Source organism: Erpetoichthys calabaricus, chromosome 4 (genome assembly GCF_900747795.2).
Source record: "Erpetoichthys calabaricus chromosome 4, fErpCal1.3, whole genome shotgun sequence".
NCBI classification, from domain to species: domain Eukaryota; kingdom Metazoa; phylum Chordata; class Cladistia; order Polypteriformes; family Polypteridae; genus Erpetoichthys; species Erpetoichthys calabaricus.
This window is the reverse complement of record NC_041397.2, coordinates 216,568,446-216,590,384: the sequence shown is the minus strand read 5'-3', so window position 1 is coordinate 216,590,384 and position 21,939 is coordinate 216,568,446. Positions and strand designations below refer to the sequence as shown.

At 32.8% G+C, this 21,939-nt stretch overlaps 1 protein-coding gene across 1 annotated transcript in view; it reads left to right on the top strand.

The window, feature by feature from the left end:
* The window catches only part of polq (polymerase (DNA directed), theta), a 97,371-nt gene that overhangs the window by 60,823 nt on the left and 14,609 nt on the right, over nt 1-21,939 (top strand). The window contains exons 17-28 of the mRNA XM_051926451.1: nt 1,672-1,915; nt 2,174-5,121; nt 5,560-5,697; nt 7,375-7,577; nt 9,274-9,514; nt 12,935-13,128; nt 17,770-17,907; nt 19,092-19,266; nt 19,531-19,645; nt 19,824-19,942; nt 20,282-20,466; nt 21,126-21,237. Coding sequence (XP_051782411.1) covers nt 1,672-1,915; nt 2,174-5,121; nt 5,560-5,697; nt 7,375-7,577; nt 9,274-9,514; nt 12,935-13,128; nt 17,770-17,907; nt 19,092-19,266; nt 19,531-19,645; nt 19,824-19,942; nt 20,282-20,466; nt 21,126-21,237 — 4,812 coding nt within the window. The remainder of the gene's footprint in view (nt 1-1,671; nt 1,916-2,173; nt 5,122-5,559; nt 5,698-7,374; nt 7,578-9,273; nt 9,515-12,934; nt 13,129-17,769; nt 17,908-19,091; nt 19,267-19,530; nt 19,646-19,823; nt 19,943-20,281; nt 20,467-21,125; nt 21,238-21,939) is intronic.

Sequence of the window (21,939 nt, the reverse complement as noted above, 5' to 3'; positions counted from 1 at the left end):
TAATGTAATAGCTGCAGAACATCTATAGGTTGTAACCTGTTTGTTGAAAAAGAAAGCCCATTTGTAATACTCTGAAATTTCCTTTTTTCAGTTTTTCTACTCTAAGCTTTAAATTTAAACCACTGGCAGTTTACTGCATACATTTTCACCATTTTAGGTTATTCATTGCATTTCAAATGATTAAATTTGAAGAAAAAATAGAAAAATTTAGGTGTTTTAGACCTTTTGACCAGTACTGTATGAGAGTAGGGTTCGTTTATATTTAACATTGGGACAATTTTAATTTCTTGTAAATGTAATAATCTGATTGCATTTAAAGACCGATTTGTTCAGGATTTCTGTTACTGATTACTTTCTAATATTTGTTTGTTTAGATAATGTTTTTGTTTACTAAGTTTTTCTTTTTGTTAATGAAGGAAGATAAAATTAACATTGATGGCAATTGCATTTCACACCATTAATATGTAATTGTAATTATTTTATGCATATACAGTATTTGCTGTAGTGCACTTTTTCCAACCCCTTTCATAAAAAAAAACTCTACAGTGAAATAAAATAAAAGTTGAGTTGAGTGGTTGAGAGAGTACAAAATATCAAGAAAAATAATTCAAACAAGAAAAAGGAAAATGCAACCAACCCAATGGAGAATCAATTATAAAAGTGTAAATAACAAGAAAATGTAACCAAAATAATACAAAGGACAACATGAATCTAAATCTTTTTTTTTCTGATTGAATCTAAACAGTAATAGTTTCCCTTCTTAAAATGATTAGCACCAATCAATCTGTTATTTGATCAGAGTATATGTTAGTGGACAATATACTATTTTTTATTTATTTTTTGTACTTTATTAAATTTGAGATTTTGGTTTTGTTTGTACCAATGTTTTCAATGTTGCTTCATAAAATAAAATAAAACTGTTATTAAAATAATACTAATGGCAAGAAGCATTGCAAAAACATTTTTATTTAAGAAGATTGCCATGTGCATTTTGTTCATAAACATGCAAATAAAATAAGCTGTCTTAAAAAATGTATATTAGCATAAGAGAGAGTTAATTTGAAGTGTTTGTTTGGACTTTTAATTGTTTGACTACCTTTGATTCAGGGACTTTTACTAAGTGTATTATTTTATATTTATCATGACTGGCTTTTCTAATTAATAGTGGAAAATAATTGAACAGATATATTTGAATCAAATTTAAAAGAGGGGAGAAACAGATCCATGTATTTTAAAAAAAAAAAAAAAAAAAAAAATTTATTTGATACATTACCTGTTTTATTCTTGACTCGGATAGGGCTAAGGACTTGTGTGACTATTGGCCTGTAAGAATGACTTACACAAATGAATACAGCCACAAACACCAGTTTAAAGACTATATTACTGATGTTTGCCAATTGTACTGTATCTAAAATAATTATCTCCACTTCACAAACAACTTTTATTACATTAACAGCTATATCATATAACTAACTAAAGTTTATGTGGCATAGTTCATTTTTCTGTGTTTCTGTAGGATGAAAGTGCACATTTTAGTGGTTTCACATAAATGTAATTTGAGGGGATGGGGTGCATTTGCTTGACATCAAGCTCTGAAACTACATTAAAAGAGACACCTTACTCAAGTTAAAAGTGACAATAATTACTAATGTTATATTCTTGTATTAATAGGTATGGTGACAGTTTTCTGCAATCGTCTAGGGTGGCATAACATGGAGTTACTTTTATCACAGTTCCAGAGTCGACTTAACTTTGGCATTCAGAGAGAGCTATGTGACCTTGTTAGGATTTCGCTTTTAAATGCTCAAAGAGCAAGAGCACTCTACAATGCAGGATTCATCACTGTTTCTGAGGTGGCCAGAGCAAGCATTATGGATGTGGAAGCTGCATTAAAAAAAGCAGTTCCATTTAAAAGGTAATTTATAGAAAGAAGGTCTATGTTTCGTTCCTATTGTTAGAAGATTATTTTATAGAAGAAAGGACTAATTTCAGTTTTATTTCTTTAACTATATGATATCTTGAATTTTGTTATGATATACTTCTTGTAGGACTTGAACATTTTTCTTTATGATAAAGTCTGTCATTTTTTTGATTAAAAACATTATACATTGTTAATGATTTAATAAAGTGTAAAGTACTTAAGTGACCCTTTTTTTCTCCTTTTGTTTTATAGCGTTCGAAAGGCAATAGATGAGAGTGAACCTGAGGTTGAGGAACGGAGGAATTCTCACTGTATTTGGGTCAGTGGGCAAAAGAGCCTAACAGAAAAAGAAGCAGCTCATCTTATAATTGATGAGGCAATAAAACTTCTGCAGCAAGATCTGGCCCTGATAGGTGTTCAGTGGAGCCCAAATATGCTCCATAGAGAATCTGAGGCTGGAAAATCCCAAGTGCCAGTTACACCAGGAAATGCAAAATTAGTTTCATTGTTTTCAACAGAAGTCAAGCATGGTTCATTTTTATCATGTACAATGAACAAAGACCAAGCAGAAACATGTAATCTGGTTAAGCAAAGCAGAACTGAAGTTATTAACGACAGTTCACTATTCAAAAAGCCATCACTTACAGTTAATAAAGGATATAACGATTCAGACACAGGTAATTTAAAAGAAATAAACAATGCCTGTAGTACAACTCATGTATTGGCTTCAACAATCAAAGGACGTTTTAATACTACATCAGATTCTGAAGGTAAATTAAAAAATAATCAGAACCATACCACAGGAGATGCAATGTCAGAGATTATAAGTGATGTCATAGAGCAAGAATCCACTACATTTCCAAATAAATTTTTGCCAGTGGCCTCTACTCCAAGCATGAAGACTTCAATTTCAGATTGTGTTAGCCAAGAAAAAAGATTAAAAAACAAAAATGTGCTTGAAACCAAAATGAAGAATGGTGAAGCCACTTCAAATGCATTGTTAATTCCATCTGATGGAAATGTCTTCACTCTTCAACATGAGATACCAAATGGAATTTGTAATGTTCAGAAGTGCAAGAGAACTAATGGAAGTCAAACTACAGCCTTGGAGAGTGGGCATATATTAGAAGTCATTGAGAAACAACAAAATTGTAAAGGTTTGGTGACTTTAGAAGACAAAGAATTAATTTCTACAGCTTGTGCATCGAAAATAAAATGCCAACAGGAAAGTGAAGTTTCTGTAGAAGAGTTAGTTTTTAAAAGTGCAGAAAAAGCCAATCAGACTAGAACTGCGAATTGCAGTTTGGATAACAAAAAGGCTTGCTGTCAGAAAAAGAGTGTTCTTTTTGCCCTAAATAAAAAAAGCAAAGAAGAAGAGAAAACAAAAATCAATGAGTTAACATCTCCAGTTCTAATTTCACAAGGTCAAATTAATAAAGGAAAGCAAAACAAATCTGAAAATGGATTAGTAAACATTGAAAATGAGCAATGTCTAAGCACTGGGGAAAGATCAAAAAAAAATTGTCAAACCAGTGATGGAGCAAGAGACATACAACCTTACCATATAGGGGGAAAGAGTATGTCACCTCCCCCACAAGAACATATGAAACATTTATCTCATTTAGATGCTGTACACAGTCTTTCCCCTGACCTGTACGTTGCAGAACTGGATAATTTTGGGGAAAGCTTTCAGTTGGATACCCAAACAGAACAAATTATTCTGCAACAAGAATTCAAGATTTTAGAACAAGGAGAATTAAATGTTAAGGAATCCAATTGTAATACAGCATCTTCCCGCTCAAGTAAACAGATAGATTTAGTTACTGAAAACGAAGATAAAACCAACATGGTAAAGCTAAAGTGTCTAAAAAACTCTAGCGTAGAAAATAATGAGTTTAACAAAAATGCATTTAAAAATTTGTCATCATCTGAGAATCTGAGAGGAACTTCAGATGTTTGTACATATAATATTTCTTTGTCTGATACACAACTGGGAAACTGTCTGGATTATAGTGCTTGGGCCCTGAGTGAACCAGGTACTTCGTCTTTTCTTCCAAAGGATAAGACAGATGTGAACAATGTTAAAGTATTGTCAGCTGATCAGCTAGTTGTGGAAGTTAGTGCTGATAACAGTCTCAATGGAAGTAGCAGCTTCTTATTTGACAGTCTATGTGAAACCCTTCAGGATGTTTCCATAGAACCAGCAAATCAAGAAAACAAAACTCAGAACCAAGATGATTATTTTATACCAGCCACAAAAGTAAAGTGTGATCCACCAGCAGATGTGCCACAGAGTCCCAAGCAATGTGCTGAATCCTCATTTAATCTATCAGACTTTGGTGATTCATTTCAAATGGATGAAGCTCCTTTTGTCAAAAGACTTAATACAGTTCTGAGCAGTGATGATGAATTAACCTCAAGACAGAATGAAGAATTGGAAACCATTGCAGTTAAGAGTTTACCAAATGAAATACCTAGATCTAAAGATAATAATGAACAGAATAATTCATTAGTTTCATTTTGTTTAACTCCAGGCATACAAGAGATTCTTGACAGATGGCAGAGTTTAGCAGGTGAAAATACTGTAAGTAATAATGAAGTGTCACCAAATCATACATTAGCAGTGCTTTCATCTGATAATGATATGGAAAGCTGTTCAGTACAGATCAACAAACAAAACAAATGTGTTCATCAGACTCCAACAAATAACGTTCTTCCAACTGAAAATAAAAATTCTCCTTCTTCTACTTCTCTTGATGTCAGCAATGATTCTGAATCAAGACCAAATAGCTGTAATGAGCTAATCCCTCCAACTCCACCACATATGGCAGTTACTCCAAAAAACGTTTCTTCAATTAGGTCCAGTAAAAGGAAAGAGAATGTTTTAACCAAGTCTTGTGCTAAAGAAGAAGGTAAAGATTACAAAATGCTGCGTACATCCAAGACATGTAACAAAGTTTTATGTTCTGGTGACAATGAAGGACTTTCCCTAAGATTGTCTCTGGAAGCTTCCCCAGAAAAATCTTTTCCCAGTAGTCCAGAAGCATTTACCATCATTGATGTAGCAAGCAATTTGTCACTGTTTCACACTTTCATCAAGGAGTGGAAATCGAAAAATAGGTTTTCATTCTCACTTTCATGTGAGAGAACTGAACATGATTTACCAATTTCATCTGCCATAGGAAGAAAATTTAAAGCAGGTGAGTTCAGAACAGTCTGTTTGTATGGTGAATTCCATTGTTATTTTTTTTTTTTTTATACAAATTCTTGCATATAATAATTCATTGACTGCTGTTCTTTATACCTGATTAGTTCGTGAATCAAGTCACTTACTATTTTTGCATGTATTGCCCTGGAATAAACAGGAAAACACAGTTTTTTTCCCACAACATGTCTAGCATTTAAATAATGTATTTTATTAATTTTAGTATGATGATGATATGTGCAGCATGTTTTTTTAAGTATACAAAAACTGTAATGTGTGTGTGTGTGATTTAGATAGTTAACTGCATTATTAACATGCCTAAATATTACAAAAATGTTTTTTTGCTGTCTCAATCTCTTTAAGACATTTAATTGTATCTGAGCATATACCATGTATTGACTTTTTTTTTTTGGTTTTCTCTCTGTAACTAAAGAATCTCGTGAGCAATCACCGAAAAAGGATGGTTGTCTTTATCAAGGAAATGAAAACTATCTTGTCACTGGCTTTTCTGTATGCTGGGGTGGAAAAGATGCCTACTATATTTCTCTTCAAGAAGAGCAACAAAACACAGGTATGGCTAGCTTTTCTCATTTTTCCACTGGTATAAATTATTTCTTGCAATAAAGTAATTGAGCTACATATATACCTAAAGTTTTATGTTAACCAGTTAACATTTGAAAAATATGTGATCAATAAGATGCATTTTCTCGCCTGCAGGTAAATTTGATAAAATGATGTGCATTACCAGAAAATCTTGCAGATTGTGTATACAGTATTACTTTGTGATTTTTTTTTTAAAATAGTGCTGCTGTCTCTGTGTATATACTGTTCATGGTCTGCTGCTGGGTCTGTACATGATGTTCCAATCTAGATTGTTAATTTTTATTAAGTACTACATGTATCTTTTAAGATACTGTAAATTTTGTAGTTTTAATTTTTTTTAACAGTTTGACATATGTTTGATTACATTAATTGTATTGATATATTTAAAATTCTATTTTAATCTAAAAATAGACTAAATAGACTTCATATGTAGACTTTAATGCTGTTGATGCACTGTCACCTTGATGTTTTACTAGAAAAAACAAGGCTATTGCTAGATTAATACCACCAATGTACAGTTAAACCACTGATCTCACCCCTGGAAAAGTTAAACTTGACGAGTCTGAGAATTTCTCTAGCAATCATGATCTAAATGACAGTCTGTTGCTGTCCAGCATAGCTTCCATTTTATATTTTTCACAAGCAATAATTTTTATCCATTTAATTTTTGCTATATTCATTTTAATGGGTAAAACACATGCATTAGAAGTGTATGTGCATATTTAAAAAAATTATTTTAAGAAATTGTGTGTAGGGGCCAAGTTGTTGAATATCAGTAATCCCAATTTCATCTACACCCCTCTGATGACCCCCCCACCAAGCCTTGTATACTGCCCGGCCATACACTAAATGCTCAAATCAGTCTTAACTGAAATTGCAGTTACTTCACTAACAAAGCATGCTTTAAGACACCACTCTCCAGAAAAGTTTTTGAGGGTTAGAAAGGTTTCCATGGAGGTGTTATACATGCTATTTCAAGACACAGATCCATACCTGAGAACATTCTTGACTTGAAGGAGGGCATGTTAAGTATGTTTTTTTTTGGGTTTTTTTTTGCTCACATTCACTGGTAACCCAATTAGACACTTTTTAAACTACAAGAAAAATTTTTTAATAAAAATACTTTACCACAGAACAGTTTCTGGTGCCAAGTTAATATACACCGTATACAGTATACTCGTCCTACCAAGGGAGAACTTGCAAACTTCACATAGAAAATTACAAGGGCATAGAAGTCAGACCCAAACAATCTGGTGAATACTGACAAAAATGGGCTGGGGGGACATTACAGTGATAATTCACAATCCAATATCAACCATTACACAAACCACCTCAGGTGAATGACCAGTAATTAAGGCCGTCTATGGAGCACAAAATTTGATACAAGAAAAAATCATCGGCACTCTTAAATGTTATATGTATGATTAAGTTAATATTTTGATATTGGCACATTTTTACTGTATAATGCTTGAAATTATATGGCATTTTCATAATTAATAATATCATGAGCAAAATTTTAACATTTGTTATGTATGCTTCTAATTTTGCAGCTTTGATATTTGCAAGTTATTCAAGTAATGTATAATCTCAATATTGTTTTGTTAGGTGTATATGCCATTAATGTTATTAATTGTTCTATTCACAGATGTGAGTGCTAGTTTAGCCCCACCGCCACTGGACCAAAACTTGCCAGTTAAAGACCGAATTAAACAAATTCAGTCTGTGTTACAAAGTGGTGTATCCATGACATCTGGAAAGTCAATCATAACTTATGACTTTAAGGAACAGTATAAAGTGCTCCTTGTGGCATGTGGCCTCTCTTTAGAAGGAAAATTTGAAGATCCTAAGGTATTTTTTTGTCCTTTTATTTTGTAAGATAATATAAAACAAAGATAACTGTCATTTGATGACTGTAACAGATATTAAATATTCTTTAATTAATTTGACATTTTTTATCAATATAGCTCATTCATGGAACTATCTAAACTTACATGTAAATAAAAAATATATAATATCATTTCTTTGTTATGTTATTTACAGTATGCTAGTTCTAACTATGAAATGTATGGCATAGAATAAAGATAAGTATATACTAATTTGTGATATAATTGCTTTAGACATACTGTATGTATTCATGAATGTGATTCTGAACTGTAATACTTTTTATTTTTTTAGATTTTAAAATATTAACTATTGTATTTCAGTCCTGCAGTATTTTATAATGTATTACCCCCTATTTATTTAACTGAGATCAAAGTTAAAGTCCTATCAATAAAGGCAACATGGTGTCACTCTGTTGCGCTAAACTAAATTCTTCCCACTTAAATGTTTTTAATTGTCAAAATGAGTTTCAAATGTCTCTGCAATTTCCAACATTAAGAATGAAAATTATCATTCACAATACACACAATGGCACATGATTTAAATGTGTGCCCTGTTAAGTTCTGCATTTGAAATTATTTTGCCTAAATAAATGTACATCTGTCTGTTGAGTATTTAGACCTTTAACGTGCTGTTTTCACAATAAATCATTAATCTTGTATACACAAGTGAAATCTGGCAAGCACTGTTGATGTCTTAAATATTGTTAAAAATTACAGATAATTAACCATTGAGAGAAAACCACCTGTGAAGCTTTGCATAACCTAATATTAATTTCAAGAACATTAGATTCTTTTGCTCCAGGAGCTTTGTTGTAGCTCTGTCCAGATTTACACTTCATACACTATTAAGCATTGACCAGTCAGGATGGGAGCAAACAAAGCCTCACTAGATCATGTGATTACTGTAGCCAAATGTGATACTGTATATGATTTCAGCTGAAGTTTTTAGCCTCTTTGCTTTCTCTTTTATTACAGTATGTCAGTTTGTGAAGTTTAAATTCAGTATTAACCAGGCTTCAAACTCTCCCGTCGCTGGTAAGACAGTCCCAATTATAAGTGTGCCAGAGTACTTGATTTTAAAATGGCAATACTTGCCAATAACAATTTTCATATTAAGCTGTTTTTTCGCTATAATAATTTGAAAATCAAAGTGAGCCTAAACAATACACTTAAATATACACAGAACATTAGGTATAGAAATCTCTGCAGCAGGGCTTACACTTGCATTGTGCCATCTTTTGAAATGTGTGGAATGCATTTTTGTTATACAAGAACTAGTACTGCATCACTTCTACATTTCCATAGATGGCATACCACACAAGCTACCATTGTTGCATAAATCATTACATGGTACAATTTGCAAAAAATAAAAAGTATTTTAGTACTCTTGTTTTATCCAACCTGTAATTTTTTAAATTAGCATAGTTTTAAATAGACATCATAAACAAAAAAGAACAAGGTATATTGTTCAAGAGTTTCTAAAATTCATATTTAACTGTTGAAGAATTAGTATTTGATTTAAAATTGATAATCACTTAAATTAATACAAGATTTAATGTTATGTTTTAATATATTATAAAAGATAACTAGCAATGAAAATGCTTTTTTCAACTGTAATTTATAAGTTACTTTATATGTTATTTTTCTTTAATTCTTAATAGGTTGCCTGTTGGCTTTTGGACCCTGGATCTAAAGAACGAACACTCCACAATATGGTTACAAACTACATCCCACAAGAGCAGCATTTGCTGGAGGGGATTGGTCCCGGACAAGGTATAAAGAGTTTGGGAATGATGACCAAAACGGAATACTCTGGCCGCTTTAGAGCATCCTTAGAATCTGTGCTTACATTTAGCATTATGAATCAACTTAATATCTTGGTAGAGAAGGACAAAATGCAAGGTAAGTTATCTTTACCTACCTTCAAATTATCTTTCTAAAATTATTGTTTTTTATTCATGTTCAGTAGGTTATCATTTTAACAATATGTATTTTTTATATTACTCTAAGTTCCATGGACTTTATCAAATCTCTATAGATCATGAATGGGAATGGTATAATAGATTGGACAATTGTGAGACCTGGTAATTGTCTAGTGGTGGTATTCCTTTGCTCTTTCTTTATCCTAACCAACAGTATTAAAACTTCCTTATAACAATTATCACCAGCATCATCCCTCTCTCACCTCCTTGAAACTAGCATTTACCTTTTTATATCAAGAAGGCTGTCTGGCATCACAAAGATCAATGATTCAGACCCTAATTAATTAAATTATTTACACACCTGACAAACAAATCACTAAGGCATTGTTGATGGTAGCTGCAGAAAAGGTGCTCTAAGGTTAGCATGATATACTGTACTATAAATTTCTCTGGCCATTAGCTTTTTTATAGCAAACTCAATGTATAGCCCTATTGTAGTGATTTTATTGTCAATGAACATGTGACACTAATCATTTGGCAATGCTGATTTTACTTCCCTAATGAGTCATGTGATTAGTTTCATGGAACTGAGCTGTTGAGAACTGGATGTCTTCTAAAAGTATATAAAGTTTTCATTTGCTGTGGTCTCCTGAATTTTCAGTCAATAATATGTGAATTTAAAGAGCTAAGTATACAAAAAAACAAATTTTTGTCTACCAGAATATAAAGATAACACAACCCAATTGTTTTCTTACTATTTGTGTCCATTCTGCAGAGAGAAGAATAAGCTACATAAACTAGTAATATCATCCCACAGTTTATTTGGTTCCTGCTTAAACAAGGCAGGGACAGGTTTTGTGATACAGTAAAACCTTGATTATCCATCAGGGGTCAGGACTGAGGCCATGATGGATAAGAGAAAAGACGGATAATGAAACGACTACATTAAAAATGTTATACAGTAGATTATTTATTTACAAAACAAAGCTATACAGTATTAACAAAATATAATATAGTTTTAACAAAATTATTTAATTCATATAATATTGTAACAACCAACGTAATAAGCAAATACAACTCAGGGGTACTGGAGTTTTCTATGTTTTACTTGGGATCTTTGTTCTGTAACAAATGGTGCCCTGTCTTATACGCCGTTATCTAAGTTACAGAGCACACCTCCCAAACAATAAAAGAAAGCTTTCCCTACCAATTAGTTTAGCTCCAGTCACTTACATTCTTTTTTTTCTGTATATTGCAAACACTCCTGTTTATTGTCTCCTGACTCCCTACTCAAAACTTCCTTATGCCACACCTTCCTTTTTCTCCTAACTTCTCCTGGCCACTCATCTCCTAAGAGGCATGTCCACCCCTTACAGAACAGAATCCCTTCATCTAGTCCCATCACTTACAGCATTCATTCCACCCTTTCAGCTCCCTTTACAGCACATCACAAGCTGCCTGCATGTCACAATATGTTAACAAAACATAATATAACAGAATTTAAAAAGAAAATTACAATACAGAAGAATATTAACATTAATACAGAATAATATTAACTTCAGCAGTTTCCATCAATACATTTTTCAATTTTGTCAGTATCGTGCTTTATATCGTTCACTGTTCTTCCTACTCCATAAACTGAAGCAATACTTGAAACACTTTCGCCATTTTGTAAATGTTCAATAATTTCAAATTTTGTGACAATTCCAACACCACACGCATTTGTTTATTGGCCATAACAATGTATATTAGATTAATTATAACAAAAGAGAAAAGTTACGAAACGCTATTAAAACTGAAAGTATGTAACTAACGCTCTGGTGCTGGGAAAATGCAAAGCTCAAAGTGTACTGCATGGCAGTAGTAATACAGTAAGAGGTAGGCCCTGGCATACGCAATGTTTTTTTTGGCCCTGATGGTTAAAAGGAGACTGACGGTTAATTGAGCGACAGATAATCAAGGTTTTACTGTACTTTGAAAATATGTAAATAAACAAAAGGTATGTAATAGACAGAGGATATGATAGTGATGCAAAGATTCAAAACGAATGAAGTTCCCTTCAAGTGCTGAGTAAATAAAATTTTTTTGTTGCTTTTCTTCATGCAAATGAAAATATTTTAACATGAGGAATGGTTACAGAATCATTTGAGTGTGGATTGTTGTTGCCTAATTTCAACAAAAGTATTTGGAATTACTGTTTGATGCATTCAGAAGCACTTTGGGCATTTTTTTTACTTTTCAGTTATGCAGATTCTTGACGTTTTTAGTTGGTATATAGTTTTATCTCATTAAAAGTTGAAACTTTTTGGTATGTGTGCTTGAATCTATTTACTTAGTATCAAATTGCTACATATGATAATAGATAAACCGTTTTATGTTGCAAAGACAAATAGATGAAATTAGATTAACAGAAGGAATTCATAAAGATGGTGGTGAAAACTGTTGGAGGATTTTCAAAGCAAGGGAGACAAAGCAATTTTAAGTAGCAGAGTGAGGAATTGCTCTGCAAAAGATGGAAATGGACTGTTCTCACTTTAACACAATGATCTGCAACATGCTAAATGCACTGGTTGTTCCCAAATGTGGTTTAAGCATGCTGGAATTATGTAATGAAAACCTATTCTTTTGAGCTTTTTTTAATAGTGATTTTGTATTTTGTTTTAAATTATGTATTCTTAATTGCCACTTGCACCGAGAGTCCTCCTCTGATTATATACTTTATACTGTAGTCAGCATTTGTATGCTTTGTGCAGTTGCTGTGCTAGTTTTTTTATTATAAATTTATGTGGCTCAAAAGGTTTGGCCAACTATTGACATTGATGACAGAAGAAATTATTGGCACCTTATTGAAAATCATAAAGGAAAATCAAAGAGGGATGATACATGACATAACAGACACTATAGGGATTAGGTGTGAGTCAAATGAATCCATTCTTCAGTAATGCAATTATAATGATTATTATTTTTATGAATAAAGTCTGTGTACATTAGGTGCTCAGAGTGTTACGTATTACTGCATATAGGGTTAAAGGAGAATCCTGAGGTAATTAGTTTGGATTAGGGGAAATTTAAGAAGCATTTCATAACTGGGAATGAACATTGGATACATCCCTATAATCTTAAATGCAAACAATTATATCAACATAGTGAAGCATGGTGATTCTCCAAAAGCAAAGAAATTCACTGTCAAAGCCATTGCTGGCAAGATCATGTGTATTGCTCTTCCAGTATTGTTGAGTCCTCATAATTTCATAAATGTTAAATTTAAACTATTTCAACATTAATAAAAAGTTTAAACTGTTTTGATATATTGCATTTTTGTCAGTGTTTTGTTTATCTTATCCACTTTAATTTTTGCTTTTGCTACTTTTTCCCCTTAAACCTTAAAATGTACACAAAGATGTTTTCACTAAAGTGGAGATGCCTAGCCAGTACTGCTTAGCTCTCCTTGAACTGAATGGAATTGGATTCAGCACTGTGGAATGTGAGTCACAGAAGCGTGTCATGCAAGCAAAGTTGGGTGCTTTAGAGTCCGAGGCCTACCATTTAGCTGGCCACAGCTTCTCTCTTACTAGCCCAGATGACATTGCACAGGTAAGCAAATTCAAAAGGGTAGAGTGAAATATTGCATTTTTATAGATTGTTTGTTACATGATACATCATTTGTTGCATGTACTTGGGCACATCATCCGTGATAGAACCTTGCGTCATTGGGTGTTTCAGGTCTTTCAAACTATCATAAACCCTCTTGCAGGCGACCCAACTGAGGTTTAAATAAAGAAATCTGTAAGTCATTTTCATTCTCTAGATACCATTTGTATGTGGCAAGACCACCACAATAACATATGATGTTAAATTTGAAAATTTTATATATTAATGGCATTTAAATGTAAATTACGGTACTTAGAGCAAAAATAATACGCTGTATATATAAATGGAAGAAAAATTTGCTGTTATTTTTTTGTTTTCTTTCTTGGCAAGCCACAAATTTACAATAATGCAGGACTGTAGAAGAGTAATTAAGTGATATTCTATTGCAAACATTAATTTAAAAAATCATCCAAAATTCAAAGATAAGATGATATAGTATTATATGCGGTATTAAAAATTACTACATAGTTTGGTGTATCATATTTAACCCAACAAATGTTCTACTGTGGATCTGACACCCTACTCCCTCCTACAAGCACATATACTCCTTGTTTATCTTTGGCATCCTTCCCCACAGGGAGGAAACATTTCCCATAGCTTATGTACACAACTTCTTTCCATGGCCAAGAACACACTGTGACAAGCCACACTACAGTAATGTTAAATGTGGGCAAGAGTTTTAAATTTTTGTTTATGAAGAGAACGTAAATATTTAACAGTGCATGTACTAATCTTAAGGGAGGTGGTGCAGTGTAGTATGTCGCTTAGAGAGTAGAGTAGCATGTGGAAGTTTGGGGGTCTCTTGGGATGTGCATGGGTTTTTGGAATACTGTTGCATCCACAATTAGGGAGGGAGAGCCATTGGCTGCATGATGGAGGCACTGCAGTGGAAACTGCCAACAGAGACAGACTATTGTGATAATTGGTAATATTAGTGGGCTAATGAGATTCATGTGCAGAATAATTAGTTTTGGTCACCTAATTATGGACTGGCTGCACATATTAAAGATGGCTTGGGGAGAGTATTTAAGGCTGAGTGTATTACAGACAAGGGTAGGTAAGGGAGAAAAAGAGGAGCACTTGTGCTTACTTATTTCAGATTAAGAGCAGACCTACTGAACATATCCAGAGGGAATTGTAAAGCTTAGGACAGCGATCTGATTCCAGTAGTCCTGTGCAGAAGGGATTGGCAGATGTCAGAGCATCTGGGAACAGGGAAAGTGGAGTAGGAGGTTTACGGCAGATAGAAAGTGAAACGTTCTTGATCAGTCCTCCCATACTAGTAAAGGCAGTGTAAGTATGTAGGTGGGTCAAGGAGAAGGTGCTGATAACGATTGCTACCATTGGTCAATGTCGAAAATTTGGATTTGGGATTTTCTTTGTGTTTGAAGAAGTTTTTATTTTCTTATTTTACAATGTGTGAACTGACAAAGCAATTTTTGTATAAACAAAGTGCACATTCTTAAAGTAATGGACTGCACTACTTTTAATAAAAGACTATTTTGCACTGTTAACATGGTTGTCTGTGTACATCAGGGGTGCCCAACTCCATTCCTGGTGGGCCACAGTGGCTGCAGGTTTTCATTCTAACCCTTTTCTTAATTAGTGATCTGTTTTTGCTGCTAATTAACTTCTTTTGAATTAATTTTAATTGATTTGGTTTTTAATAAATGTTTCCCTGAATTTCTTCATCATTCCTCTGAACTGCTTCATTTCTTTCCTTAAATGGCACCCAAACAGAAGTGAAATGTGAAGTGAGTCAGCCAACAGAAGATCAACTAAGTCAGACCCTCAAAATCCAACCAATTTCACTCCAACCGGTTACTTAATGAGGTGCTGGCTCTTATCCTTAATTAAACCCGTTCTTTAATTCCATGGCTTGATGCTGCTCTCATTGTACACTAGCAGACATTTCTGAAATTGTGAATTTTCTCTTTTCTAAGAGCAGATCACCATTCCTGAGACCTTCACCTTTCTTTATTTTCAGATATTGTATGGTGGTCACAGTTTGCTGGTCCTGTTTTGGCTCATTTTGTATTGTTTGGCTGCTAATTGAGGAAAAAGAAACAATTGAGGGACCTGAATCTTCAAGAGCAAGTCAAATAAAATGAATTCAAATGAAGTTAATTAGCAGCAAAAACAGGTCACTAATTAAGAAAAGGGTTAGAATGAAAACCTGCAGCCACTCTGGCCCTCCAGGACTGGCGTTGGGCACCCCTGGTGTACATGACCGAGTGATTGCCAGTGAGATAATGATGAACAAGATGTCCAGGAATGTAATACGTACTGGTCTTAGAGCAGAGAATGTGACTTATTCTTTCGTCACATCTCCTCCTCTTAATTATGTTATGCCCACATAAGCAGTATTTTGTGAGGAAGTTTCAAATGTAACATAAAGTAAAAAAAAAAAATGGAGGAATAAAGAAATGATACTGTATATACATAATGCATGTACAAATGATCCTTAATCCTTTTTCAAATAAATAAGGAAGCGCATACCAGGAGGGAGCATATTCAGAAATACTGTAGGACCCACTAGATATGCCTTGTTATACAGTACATCCAATACATTATGCTTTTATTTTAGCTTTTTATATTACAGCCTGTTTGGAAACACATACTTGAGAAGATGAACATGAAAAATAAAACAAGTATTTTTCAGTAGTTGCTTCTATTTGAATTGTGTATCTTGTAATGAGACTCCCACCTTGTTATGGAATGCTGATTCAGGCCAGGCTATTTTCACTACAAACATGTCCAAAAAACTTAGTCTCAAGAATTATTCTTTTTGACAATCATGAAATATTTGCTGCTTGCTGTGAGCAAGAGGAAATTGTTCTTATTATGGATACGTCTGATAAAAATGAGTGGAGTGCTTGACAGGTATCTACAATTAATGGCTTTAGGTGACTGTAGATGAAAGGCTAGTTTATTTCAATGCCCCTTCAATTAATACCATATCTTTAATTAAACGCAGAAAAATATACAATTAACTTTTAGGTAGTATGCTATGCAAAGAACTATTATTCGTGAAATATCATAATACTTGCTAGCAGTGGAGTACCTGAAAAGAATGATGATGTGTGTGGTGCTTTATTTGATGGGGGTTATCATATGTGATCACTTTTTCATATCATGCCAATGTCAAGAATTAGAAAGACTGATGATGGTGGGAATGGTCTGGAAGAATAAATTTGAGCTTCTACCAGCTCTGCCCAGGAAGTGGTAAAGGGCTTGTTTCTGCCGAAAATTTATTTTCATTAACACCACCACAATTGTGTCATACTGTCATACAGGGATACAGGCATTTACTTTTTGACAATAAAGTAATATTCTTCAGATCGATTTTCTTATAATAAGTGTTGTCTGTTTACAAATATTGTTGCTGTCCAAGTTATTTCAGTTATGGCATTTTTACATATGGGTTGATTTTGATCTATAATAAAACAGATGTCACGATTACTGATTATATAAAATTATAAAGTAACACAAGTAGTTTATTTTCGAAAAGTATGTCTAATACAATTCTGTTTTAATAATAATAACTAGGGGGCTCCGCCACCTGCTTGCTTTGCTCGCAAACCCCCTGGGGGGCGGGTGCCCTCTATCTTGCAGCTGAGTCACTCGAAGTATGTCAGGATGCTCCTCCATTAGAGAAAGCAATTGTATTTAAAGAGATGGTAAATGCAGGGTGCGGGAGGAAGGCGATTTGGTCCTTAGTTATTATAGATAGAAAATCAGTTACTTGAGTATTTCACTACAACTGTTTATTTTAAATACTAATGAATAACAAAACATAGTTAAAAGTAGAAGTAAGAAAGTAAAACTTAATAAGAAGTAAATAAAAAATTAAATCACATTAACATCTCCTCAAAAACAATATTATGAAATTCTTTATCCTCTAACTTATGTGCTATAAACGTTGCTTTTCTGCATTTCTGTTTGCATGTTGTGCGGGATGTTTTTCTCCTTTTCCTTTACTGGACAATACTCTTTGTTCTTGATTTTTATTATATGCAGCTCTTTTTTGTTCATTTTCTTTTTTTCGACATTCATTATCATCTCTTGGCGTTCTTTTTCTATTGCAATGTAAAATTTGACGGTCTTGGATAGATAATTTGCTTTTCTGCCTTGCCATTATAACCAACTGCGTTAAGGGGCGAGTTAGCAGCATGGGCTGGTACGGAGAGAGGATGTGTGCAGTAGGAGTAATGATTGGGCGAGCACTGTGGAGGGGAGTGGTTAAGGCTGAATAACATGGACATGACGAAAAACATTTTTAATATAATAGAGAGATATAGTCAGTTATAATAAAAGTAACATTTATTTAACTCTATAAAAAAAATTTTATAACTGAAAATGAGTGGTATATTGCAATGCATTCTTGGTACTACAAAATATATAATTAAGCACAGATGTTTTCATAGTGAGTGGATAATTTACCAGTTAGGGAAACCAACATTGAATGATAGTCATTATTATATGAGTAATCATATGACTGATTGTTATGTTGAAAGGCTGCTGGGTTACAAGTGTGAGTGCACCATTTTATGTGTATAATATCAAATCTATTCTTTTAAACAGGTCTTGTTTATAGAATTGAAATTGCCTCCAAATGGAGAAACAATTGGGCAAACGCACAAGAAAACACTAGGATACACAAGAAGAACAACAGCAGGTGTCAAACCTGTCCGATTGTCTAAGCAGTTTAGTACTACAAAGGTACATGTATTTTTTTTTTGTGATAACTAGTGTCTATTATATGGTTTGGAAGAATCCAGTAAAACACTGAGCCACTGACTATTTAATTTATTCCATTAAGATGTAGTTTAACTGAAAAAGTATATTATTACCATAATATTCAAAATCATAAGGGCATAATTGGTAACACAGATGCCTGAAGTGCTTACCTAACCAAATCATTCTCCTTTACTTGTGGTTTGTTTCATACATGTCCTTTAAGCAACTCATATCTTTTGTTGTATGCCAGAAGTTAACACAAATGCCCAGTATATGTTTGCTAAGTTTAAGTTACACCCGGAGTAGATACAATTTTAGGTTGTCTATACCTTACGCCACTTGTCTTTTTACATAAAAACTCACCTGTTTATTCTGCCTTCATGATAAAATTTGTGGTTCAATTTGTCTGTATTAAAATCTAATTATTAAATAGTCATTTCAAGCAGTCAAAGTATGTACACTTTTAGGTAAACATTCACTGTATGTCTTGTTCTTTCAAAGCTCAAGGTCATCTGTTATCCAATGGTAATCACCGTATAAACGTAATGTAACAACCTCAAACCTGGTTATTTTAAGGTCATTGAGGATCAGGGCCTATCCTGACAGGGAGACTGTGCAAACATAAGAAGAACAACAAATTGAATTCAACATCATGGATTCATGTAGAAACATAGCTTTCTACTGGGCCTCCATGTCGCTTTCTCGGTGTTACTCATAATACAGTATACGAAATTCCAAATGTACTGTATTTATACCAATAGGGTGGAACATTAAAATGATTGTGGAGGCTTGTTACAAGCTGTACTCTTAAAGAGGTATTTTTATTTCTTTCCATGCTTCAAATGGTGTAAAACTGGATTGATAAAACAATAATTAACATCATTATTTTGTTTGTTCATTATTCCATCCATACTTTTTATCCTCTTAATCCAGTTTTACAGTACTGGAGCCAAACCTTCAGATGTTGTCCTGTCACAATGTATGAACCGAATTACTCCTCTCCATATCTTTGGGATCTGGGAGGGAGACCTATACAGACACTAGGAAAATGTACAAACTGCATTGGTACTTCCAGTTAATATGGGAGCACAATATGCATTTTATTGTACATATTACTAACATAACATTCTGTGCAAAGCAAATAGCAGACTAACTTTCTTTTTAAGGATGTTCTACAAAAATTGAAAGCTCTACACCCTCTACCAGGCTTGATTTTGGAATGGAGAAGAATAACCAATGCCCTGACCAAAGTGGTGTTTCCACTGCAGAGAGAGAAACACATGGATTCTATACTAGGAATGGAGAGAATATATTCAATCTCCCAGACTCATACTGCAACAGGTTTAGTAATCACCTCTTTTATTGCTTTATGTAAGATATATCTCTTTTAACTTTGCAATTGTATAGTACCTTCACAAAGGAATTAGCAAAATTATAATGAAACACACTGTCTTGCAAAATTATTTTTAATAAATTACTGTATTTTTTCTAATTAAAATTAATTTAAAAATTTGTCAGATTATTTTTCTACCTATAGCTCCTACCTATTTGTGTATGTAAAGTTTTGTTTATGTCATGCTTTAATTTATAAATTTGCCACTTTAGGACGAGTGAGTTTCATTGAACCCAATATTCAGAATGTTCCAAAAGATTTTGAAATTAAAGTTGAAACTTTAATTGAGAAAGAGAGCTCAAGTGGAAACCACAGAAATTCTAACAGGTATCACTCATGTCCAGCAGATTTCGTTTTTTGTCATGACAGTTAGTTGTTTAACAAAAATCAGTAGAAAACAAATGTTAGTGTTTCTGTAATTGGCTGTATAAATAATATTACTTGTTAATAATTTAATCTACACCTGTTGCTCATGTTAAAATTTATTTTATGTTATGAATTATAGATATGTGAAATCGTTACGTTGCCATCACCTTCCATTGCAAGATCAAAGCAATAAAGGTACACAAGAAGAAGGACAATCTTTTTCAGTTAGCATGAGGCACGCATTTATCCCTTTCACAGGTAATTTGCTTAATATCCCTGGAAAAACTGCAAGCTTCTTATGTTTACTTATATCCTTAATTTTTAAAACTGAGATGTAAAATTAGAAAGTTGTTCATATAGACGTGTTTTATTTGTGTGCTGTCATTTTACCAAAGTGATAAACCTATGTTTAGTATTTATGTTAGATATGCTATGTTTATAATAAACCAAACAAAATATTTAAAAGTAAAAATGAATAAATTTTCTATAAGTTCAATAATGGATTATATAAATAAATAGCACAATTAGCTTATTTGGTAAACATTTTTTTAAATTTGAAAATTAAAAGTAAAGCTGCCTATATTATTATATTGACAGGTGGACTCATACTGGCTGCAGATTATTCTCAGCTTGAGCTGCGCATCTTAGCACACTTATCCAAAGACCGTAGGCTCATCCAGGTACTAAACAGTGGTGCAGATGTTTTTAAGAGTATTGCAGCTGAATGGAAGATGATTGATCCAGAGTCAGTAGATGATACACTAAGGCAACAGGCAAAGCAGGTTAAGTAAAGATACTAAAGTTATTTTAAAAGCACACTTTGAATAAACAAACTGTCTTTTCAATTGCATTACATAATCTGGGTAAGCATTTATCATCTTCATTGTTTTTGCACAATGTGAATATTTTGTTCAGTATATTTTCAATCTGTCTGTTTAAAATGTAATAAAAAATTGTAGCTTTTATTTTTTTAACTACTGTATTTGCTTTGTTGCTATTATTAACAAAATATCAAAGAAAAAACTGTGATGGATGATATTACATTTATACTTTTAAATATATTAATGTAAATTTTAGGTCCCTGCAGTTTATCATTGATTTTCTTGAAATAAATGTTCAGTTCACTATTTATGAACCTAAGATTTACAGTATGATAAAACCTAATAGCAAATGCTGTCCACATTCACACAGAAACAGAAATAATCCTTAAACTGGTTAATAAAGCACCTGGAATTTAACTCTCTTTCTTATGTAAAAGTGTTACCAATATTAACCTGTTATTCCTTAAAACGGGATTAAATATAGTACACCCCTTCTGTAATATCATGCAGTTCAAGGTAATATTGTATAGTTGCAGCTAGGTATAGTAAATTGTTTTCTTAAATAATAAACAATTTAGTTAATTTACTTTTTAAAAATATTTCTGCATTGTGTTGGACAGATTTGTTATGGAATAATTTATGGTATGGGAGCTAAATCACTTGGAGAACAGATGGGTGTTGATGAAGAAGATGCTGCATGCTACATAGAATCCTTTAAATCCAGATATGCAGGTAAGAATTATTTCCGATAACTAAATATAGATGATAAATGGTAAATGTTTAATCCTTAAATCATTACCTATATTTAAGACCATTAGTTAAAAAAAATAAATTTGCGGTCTTATATTAGAATGTCTCAGTCATATCTGAATTTGTTTGCCATATAGATGACAGTGAGAGCAGATGACTGTTATTTTTAAATCAATTTGAAAATTGGAACTGGAAACATAACAAAAAGCAGATATTACTGCCAAATACTTGATTATAATAATACAGCAGAACAGTTGTATTAATTTGGTTTGGAGTAGCTAAGACTGCCTCTTTACAATAATTTATTATTTTTCAAGTATTGTAAAACCATTGTCTGTAACGAACATTTCACAATTATCTGCTAACTAAACATATGAAAAGTTCAAGGATTAGCCCCCTTTAAAGACTATTTAAATTTGCATATGTTGTAGGTGTAGCGTTAATCCACTGAATAGAACATAATTATGCCTTGTACATCCCACATTGAAAAGAAAATGTTTGGTGAGATAATGTTGATTCCCTGGCTAAAATACCAAGATTAAAAGGTACTGTCTATTACATATTAGATTTTCATGACTGAAGCTATACTGTGTTTATTATTTTATTTTTTACATTTTATTAACTTTAGTATTCGTATTAAAATGAATTAGACACAGAACAAGCAAGAATTCAATCAAGAATATG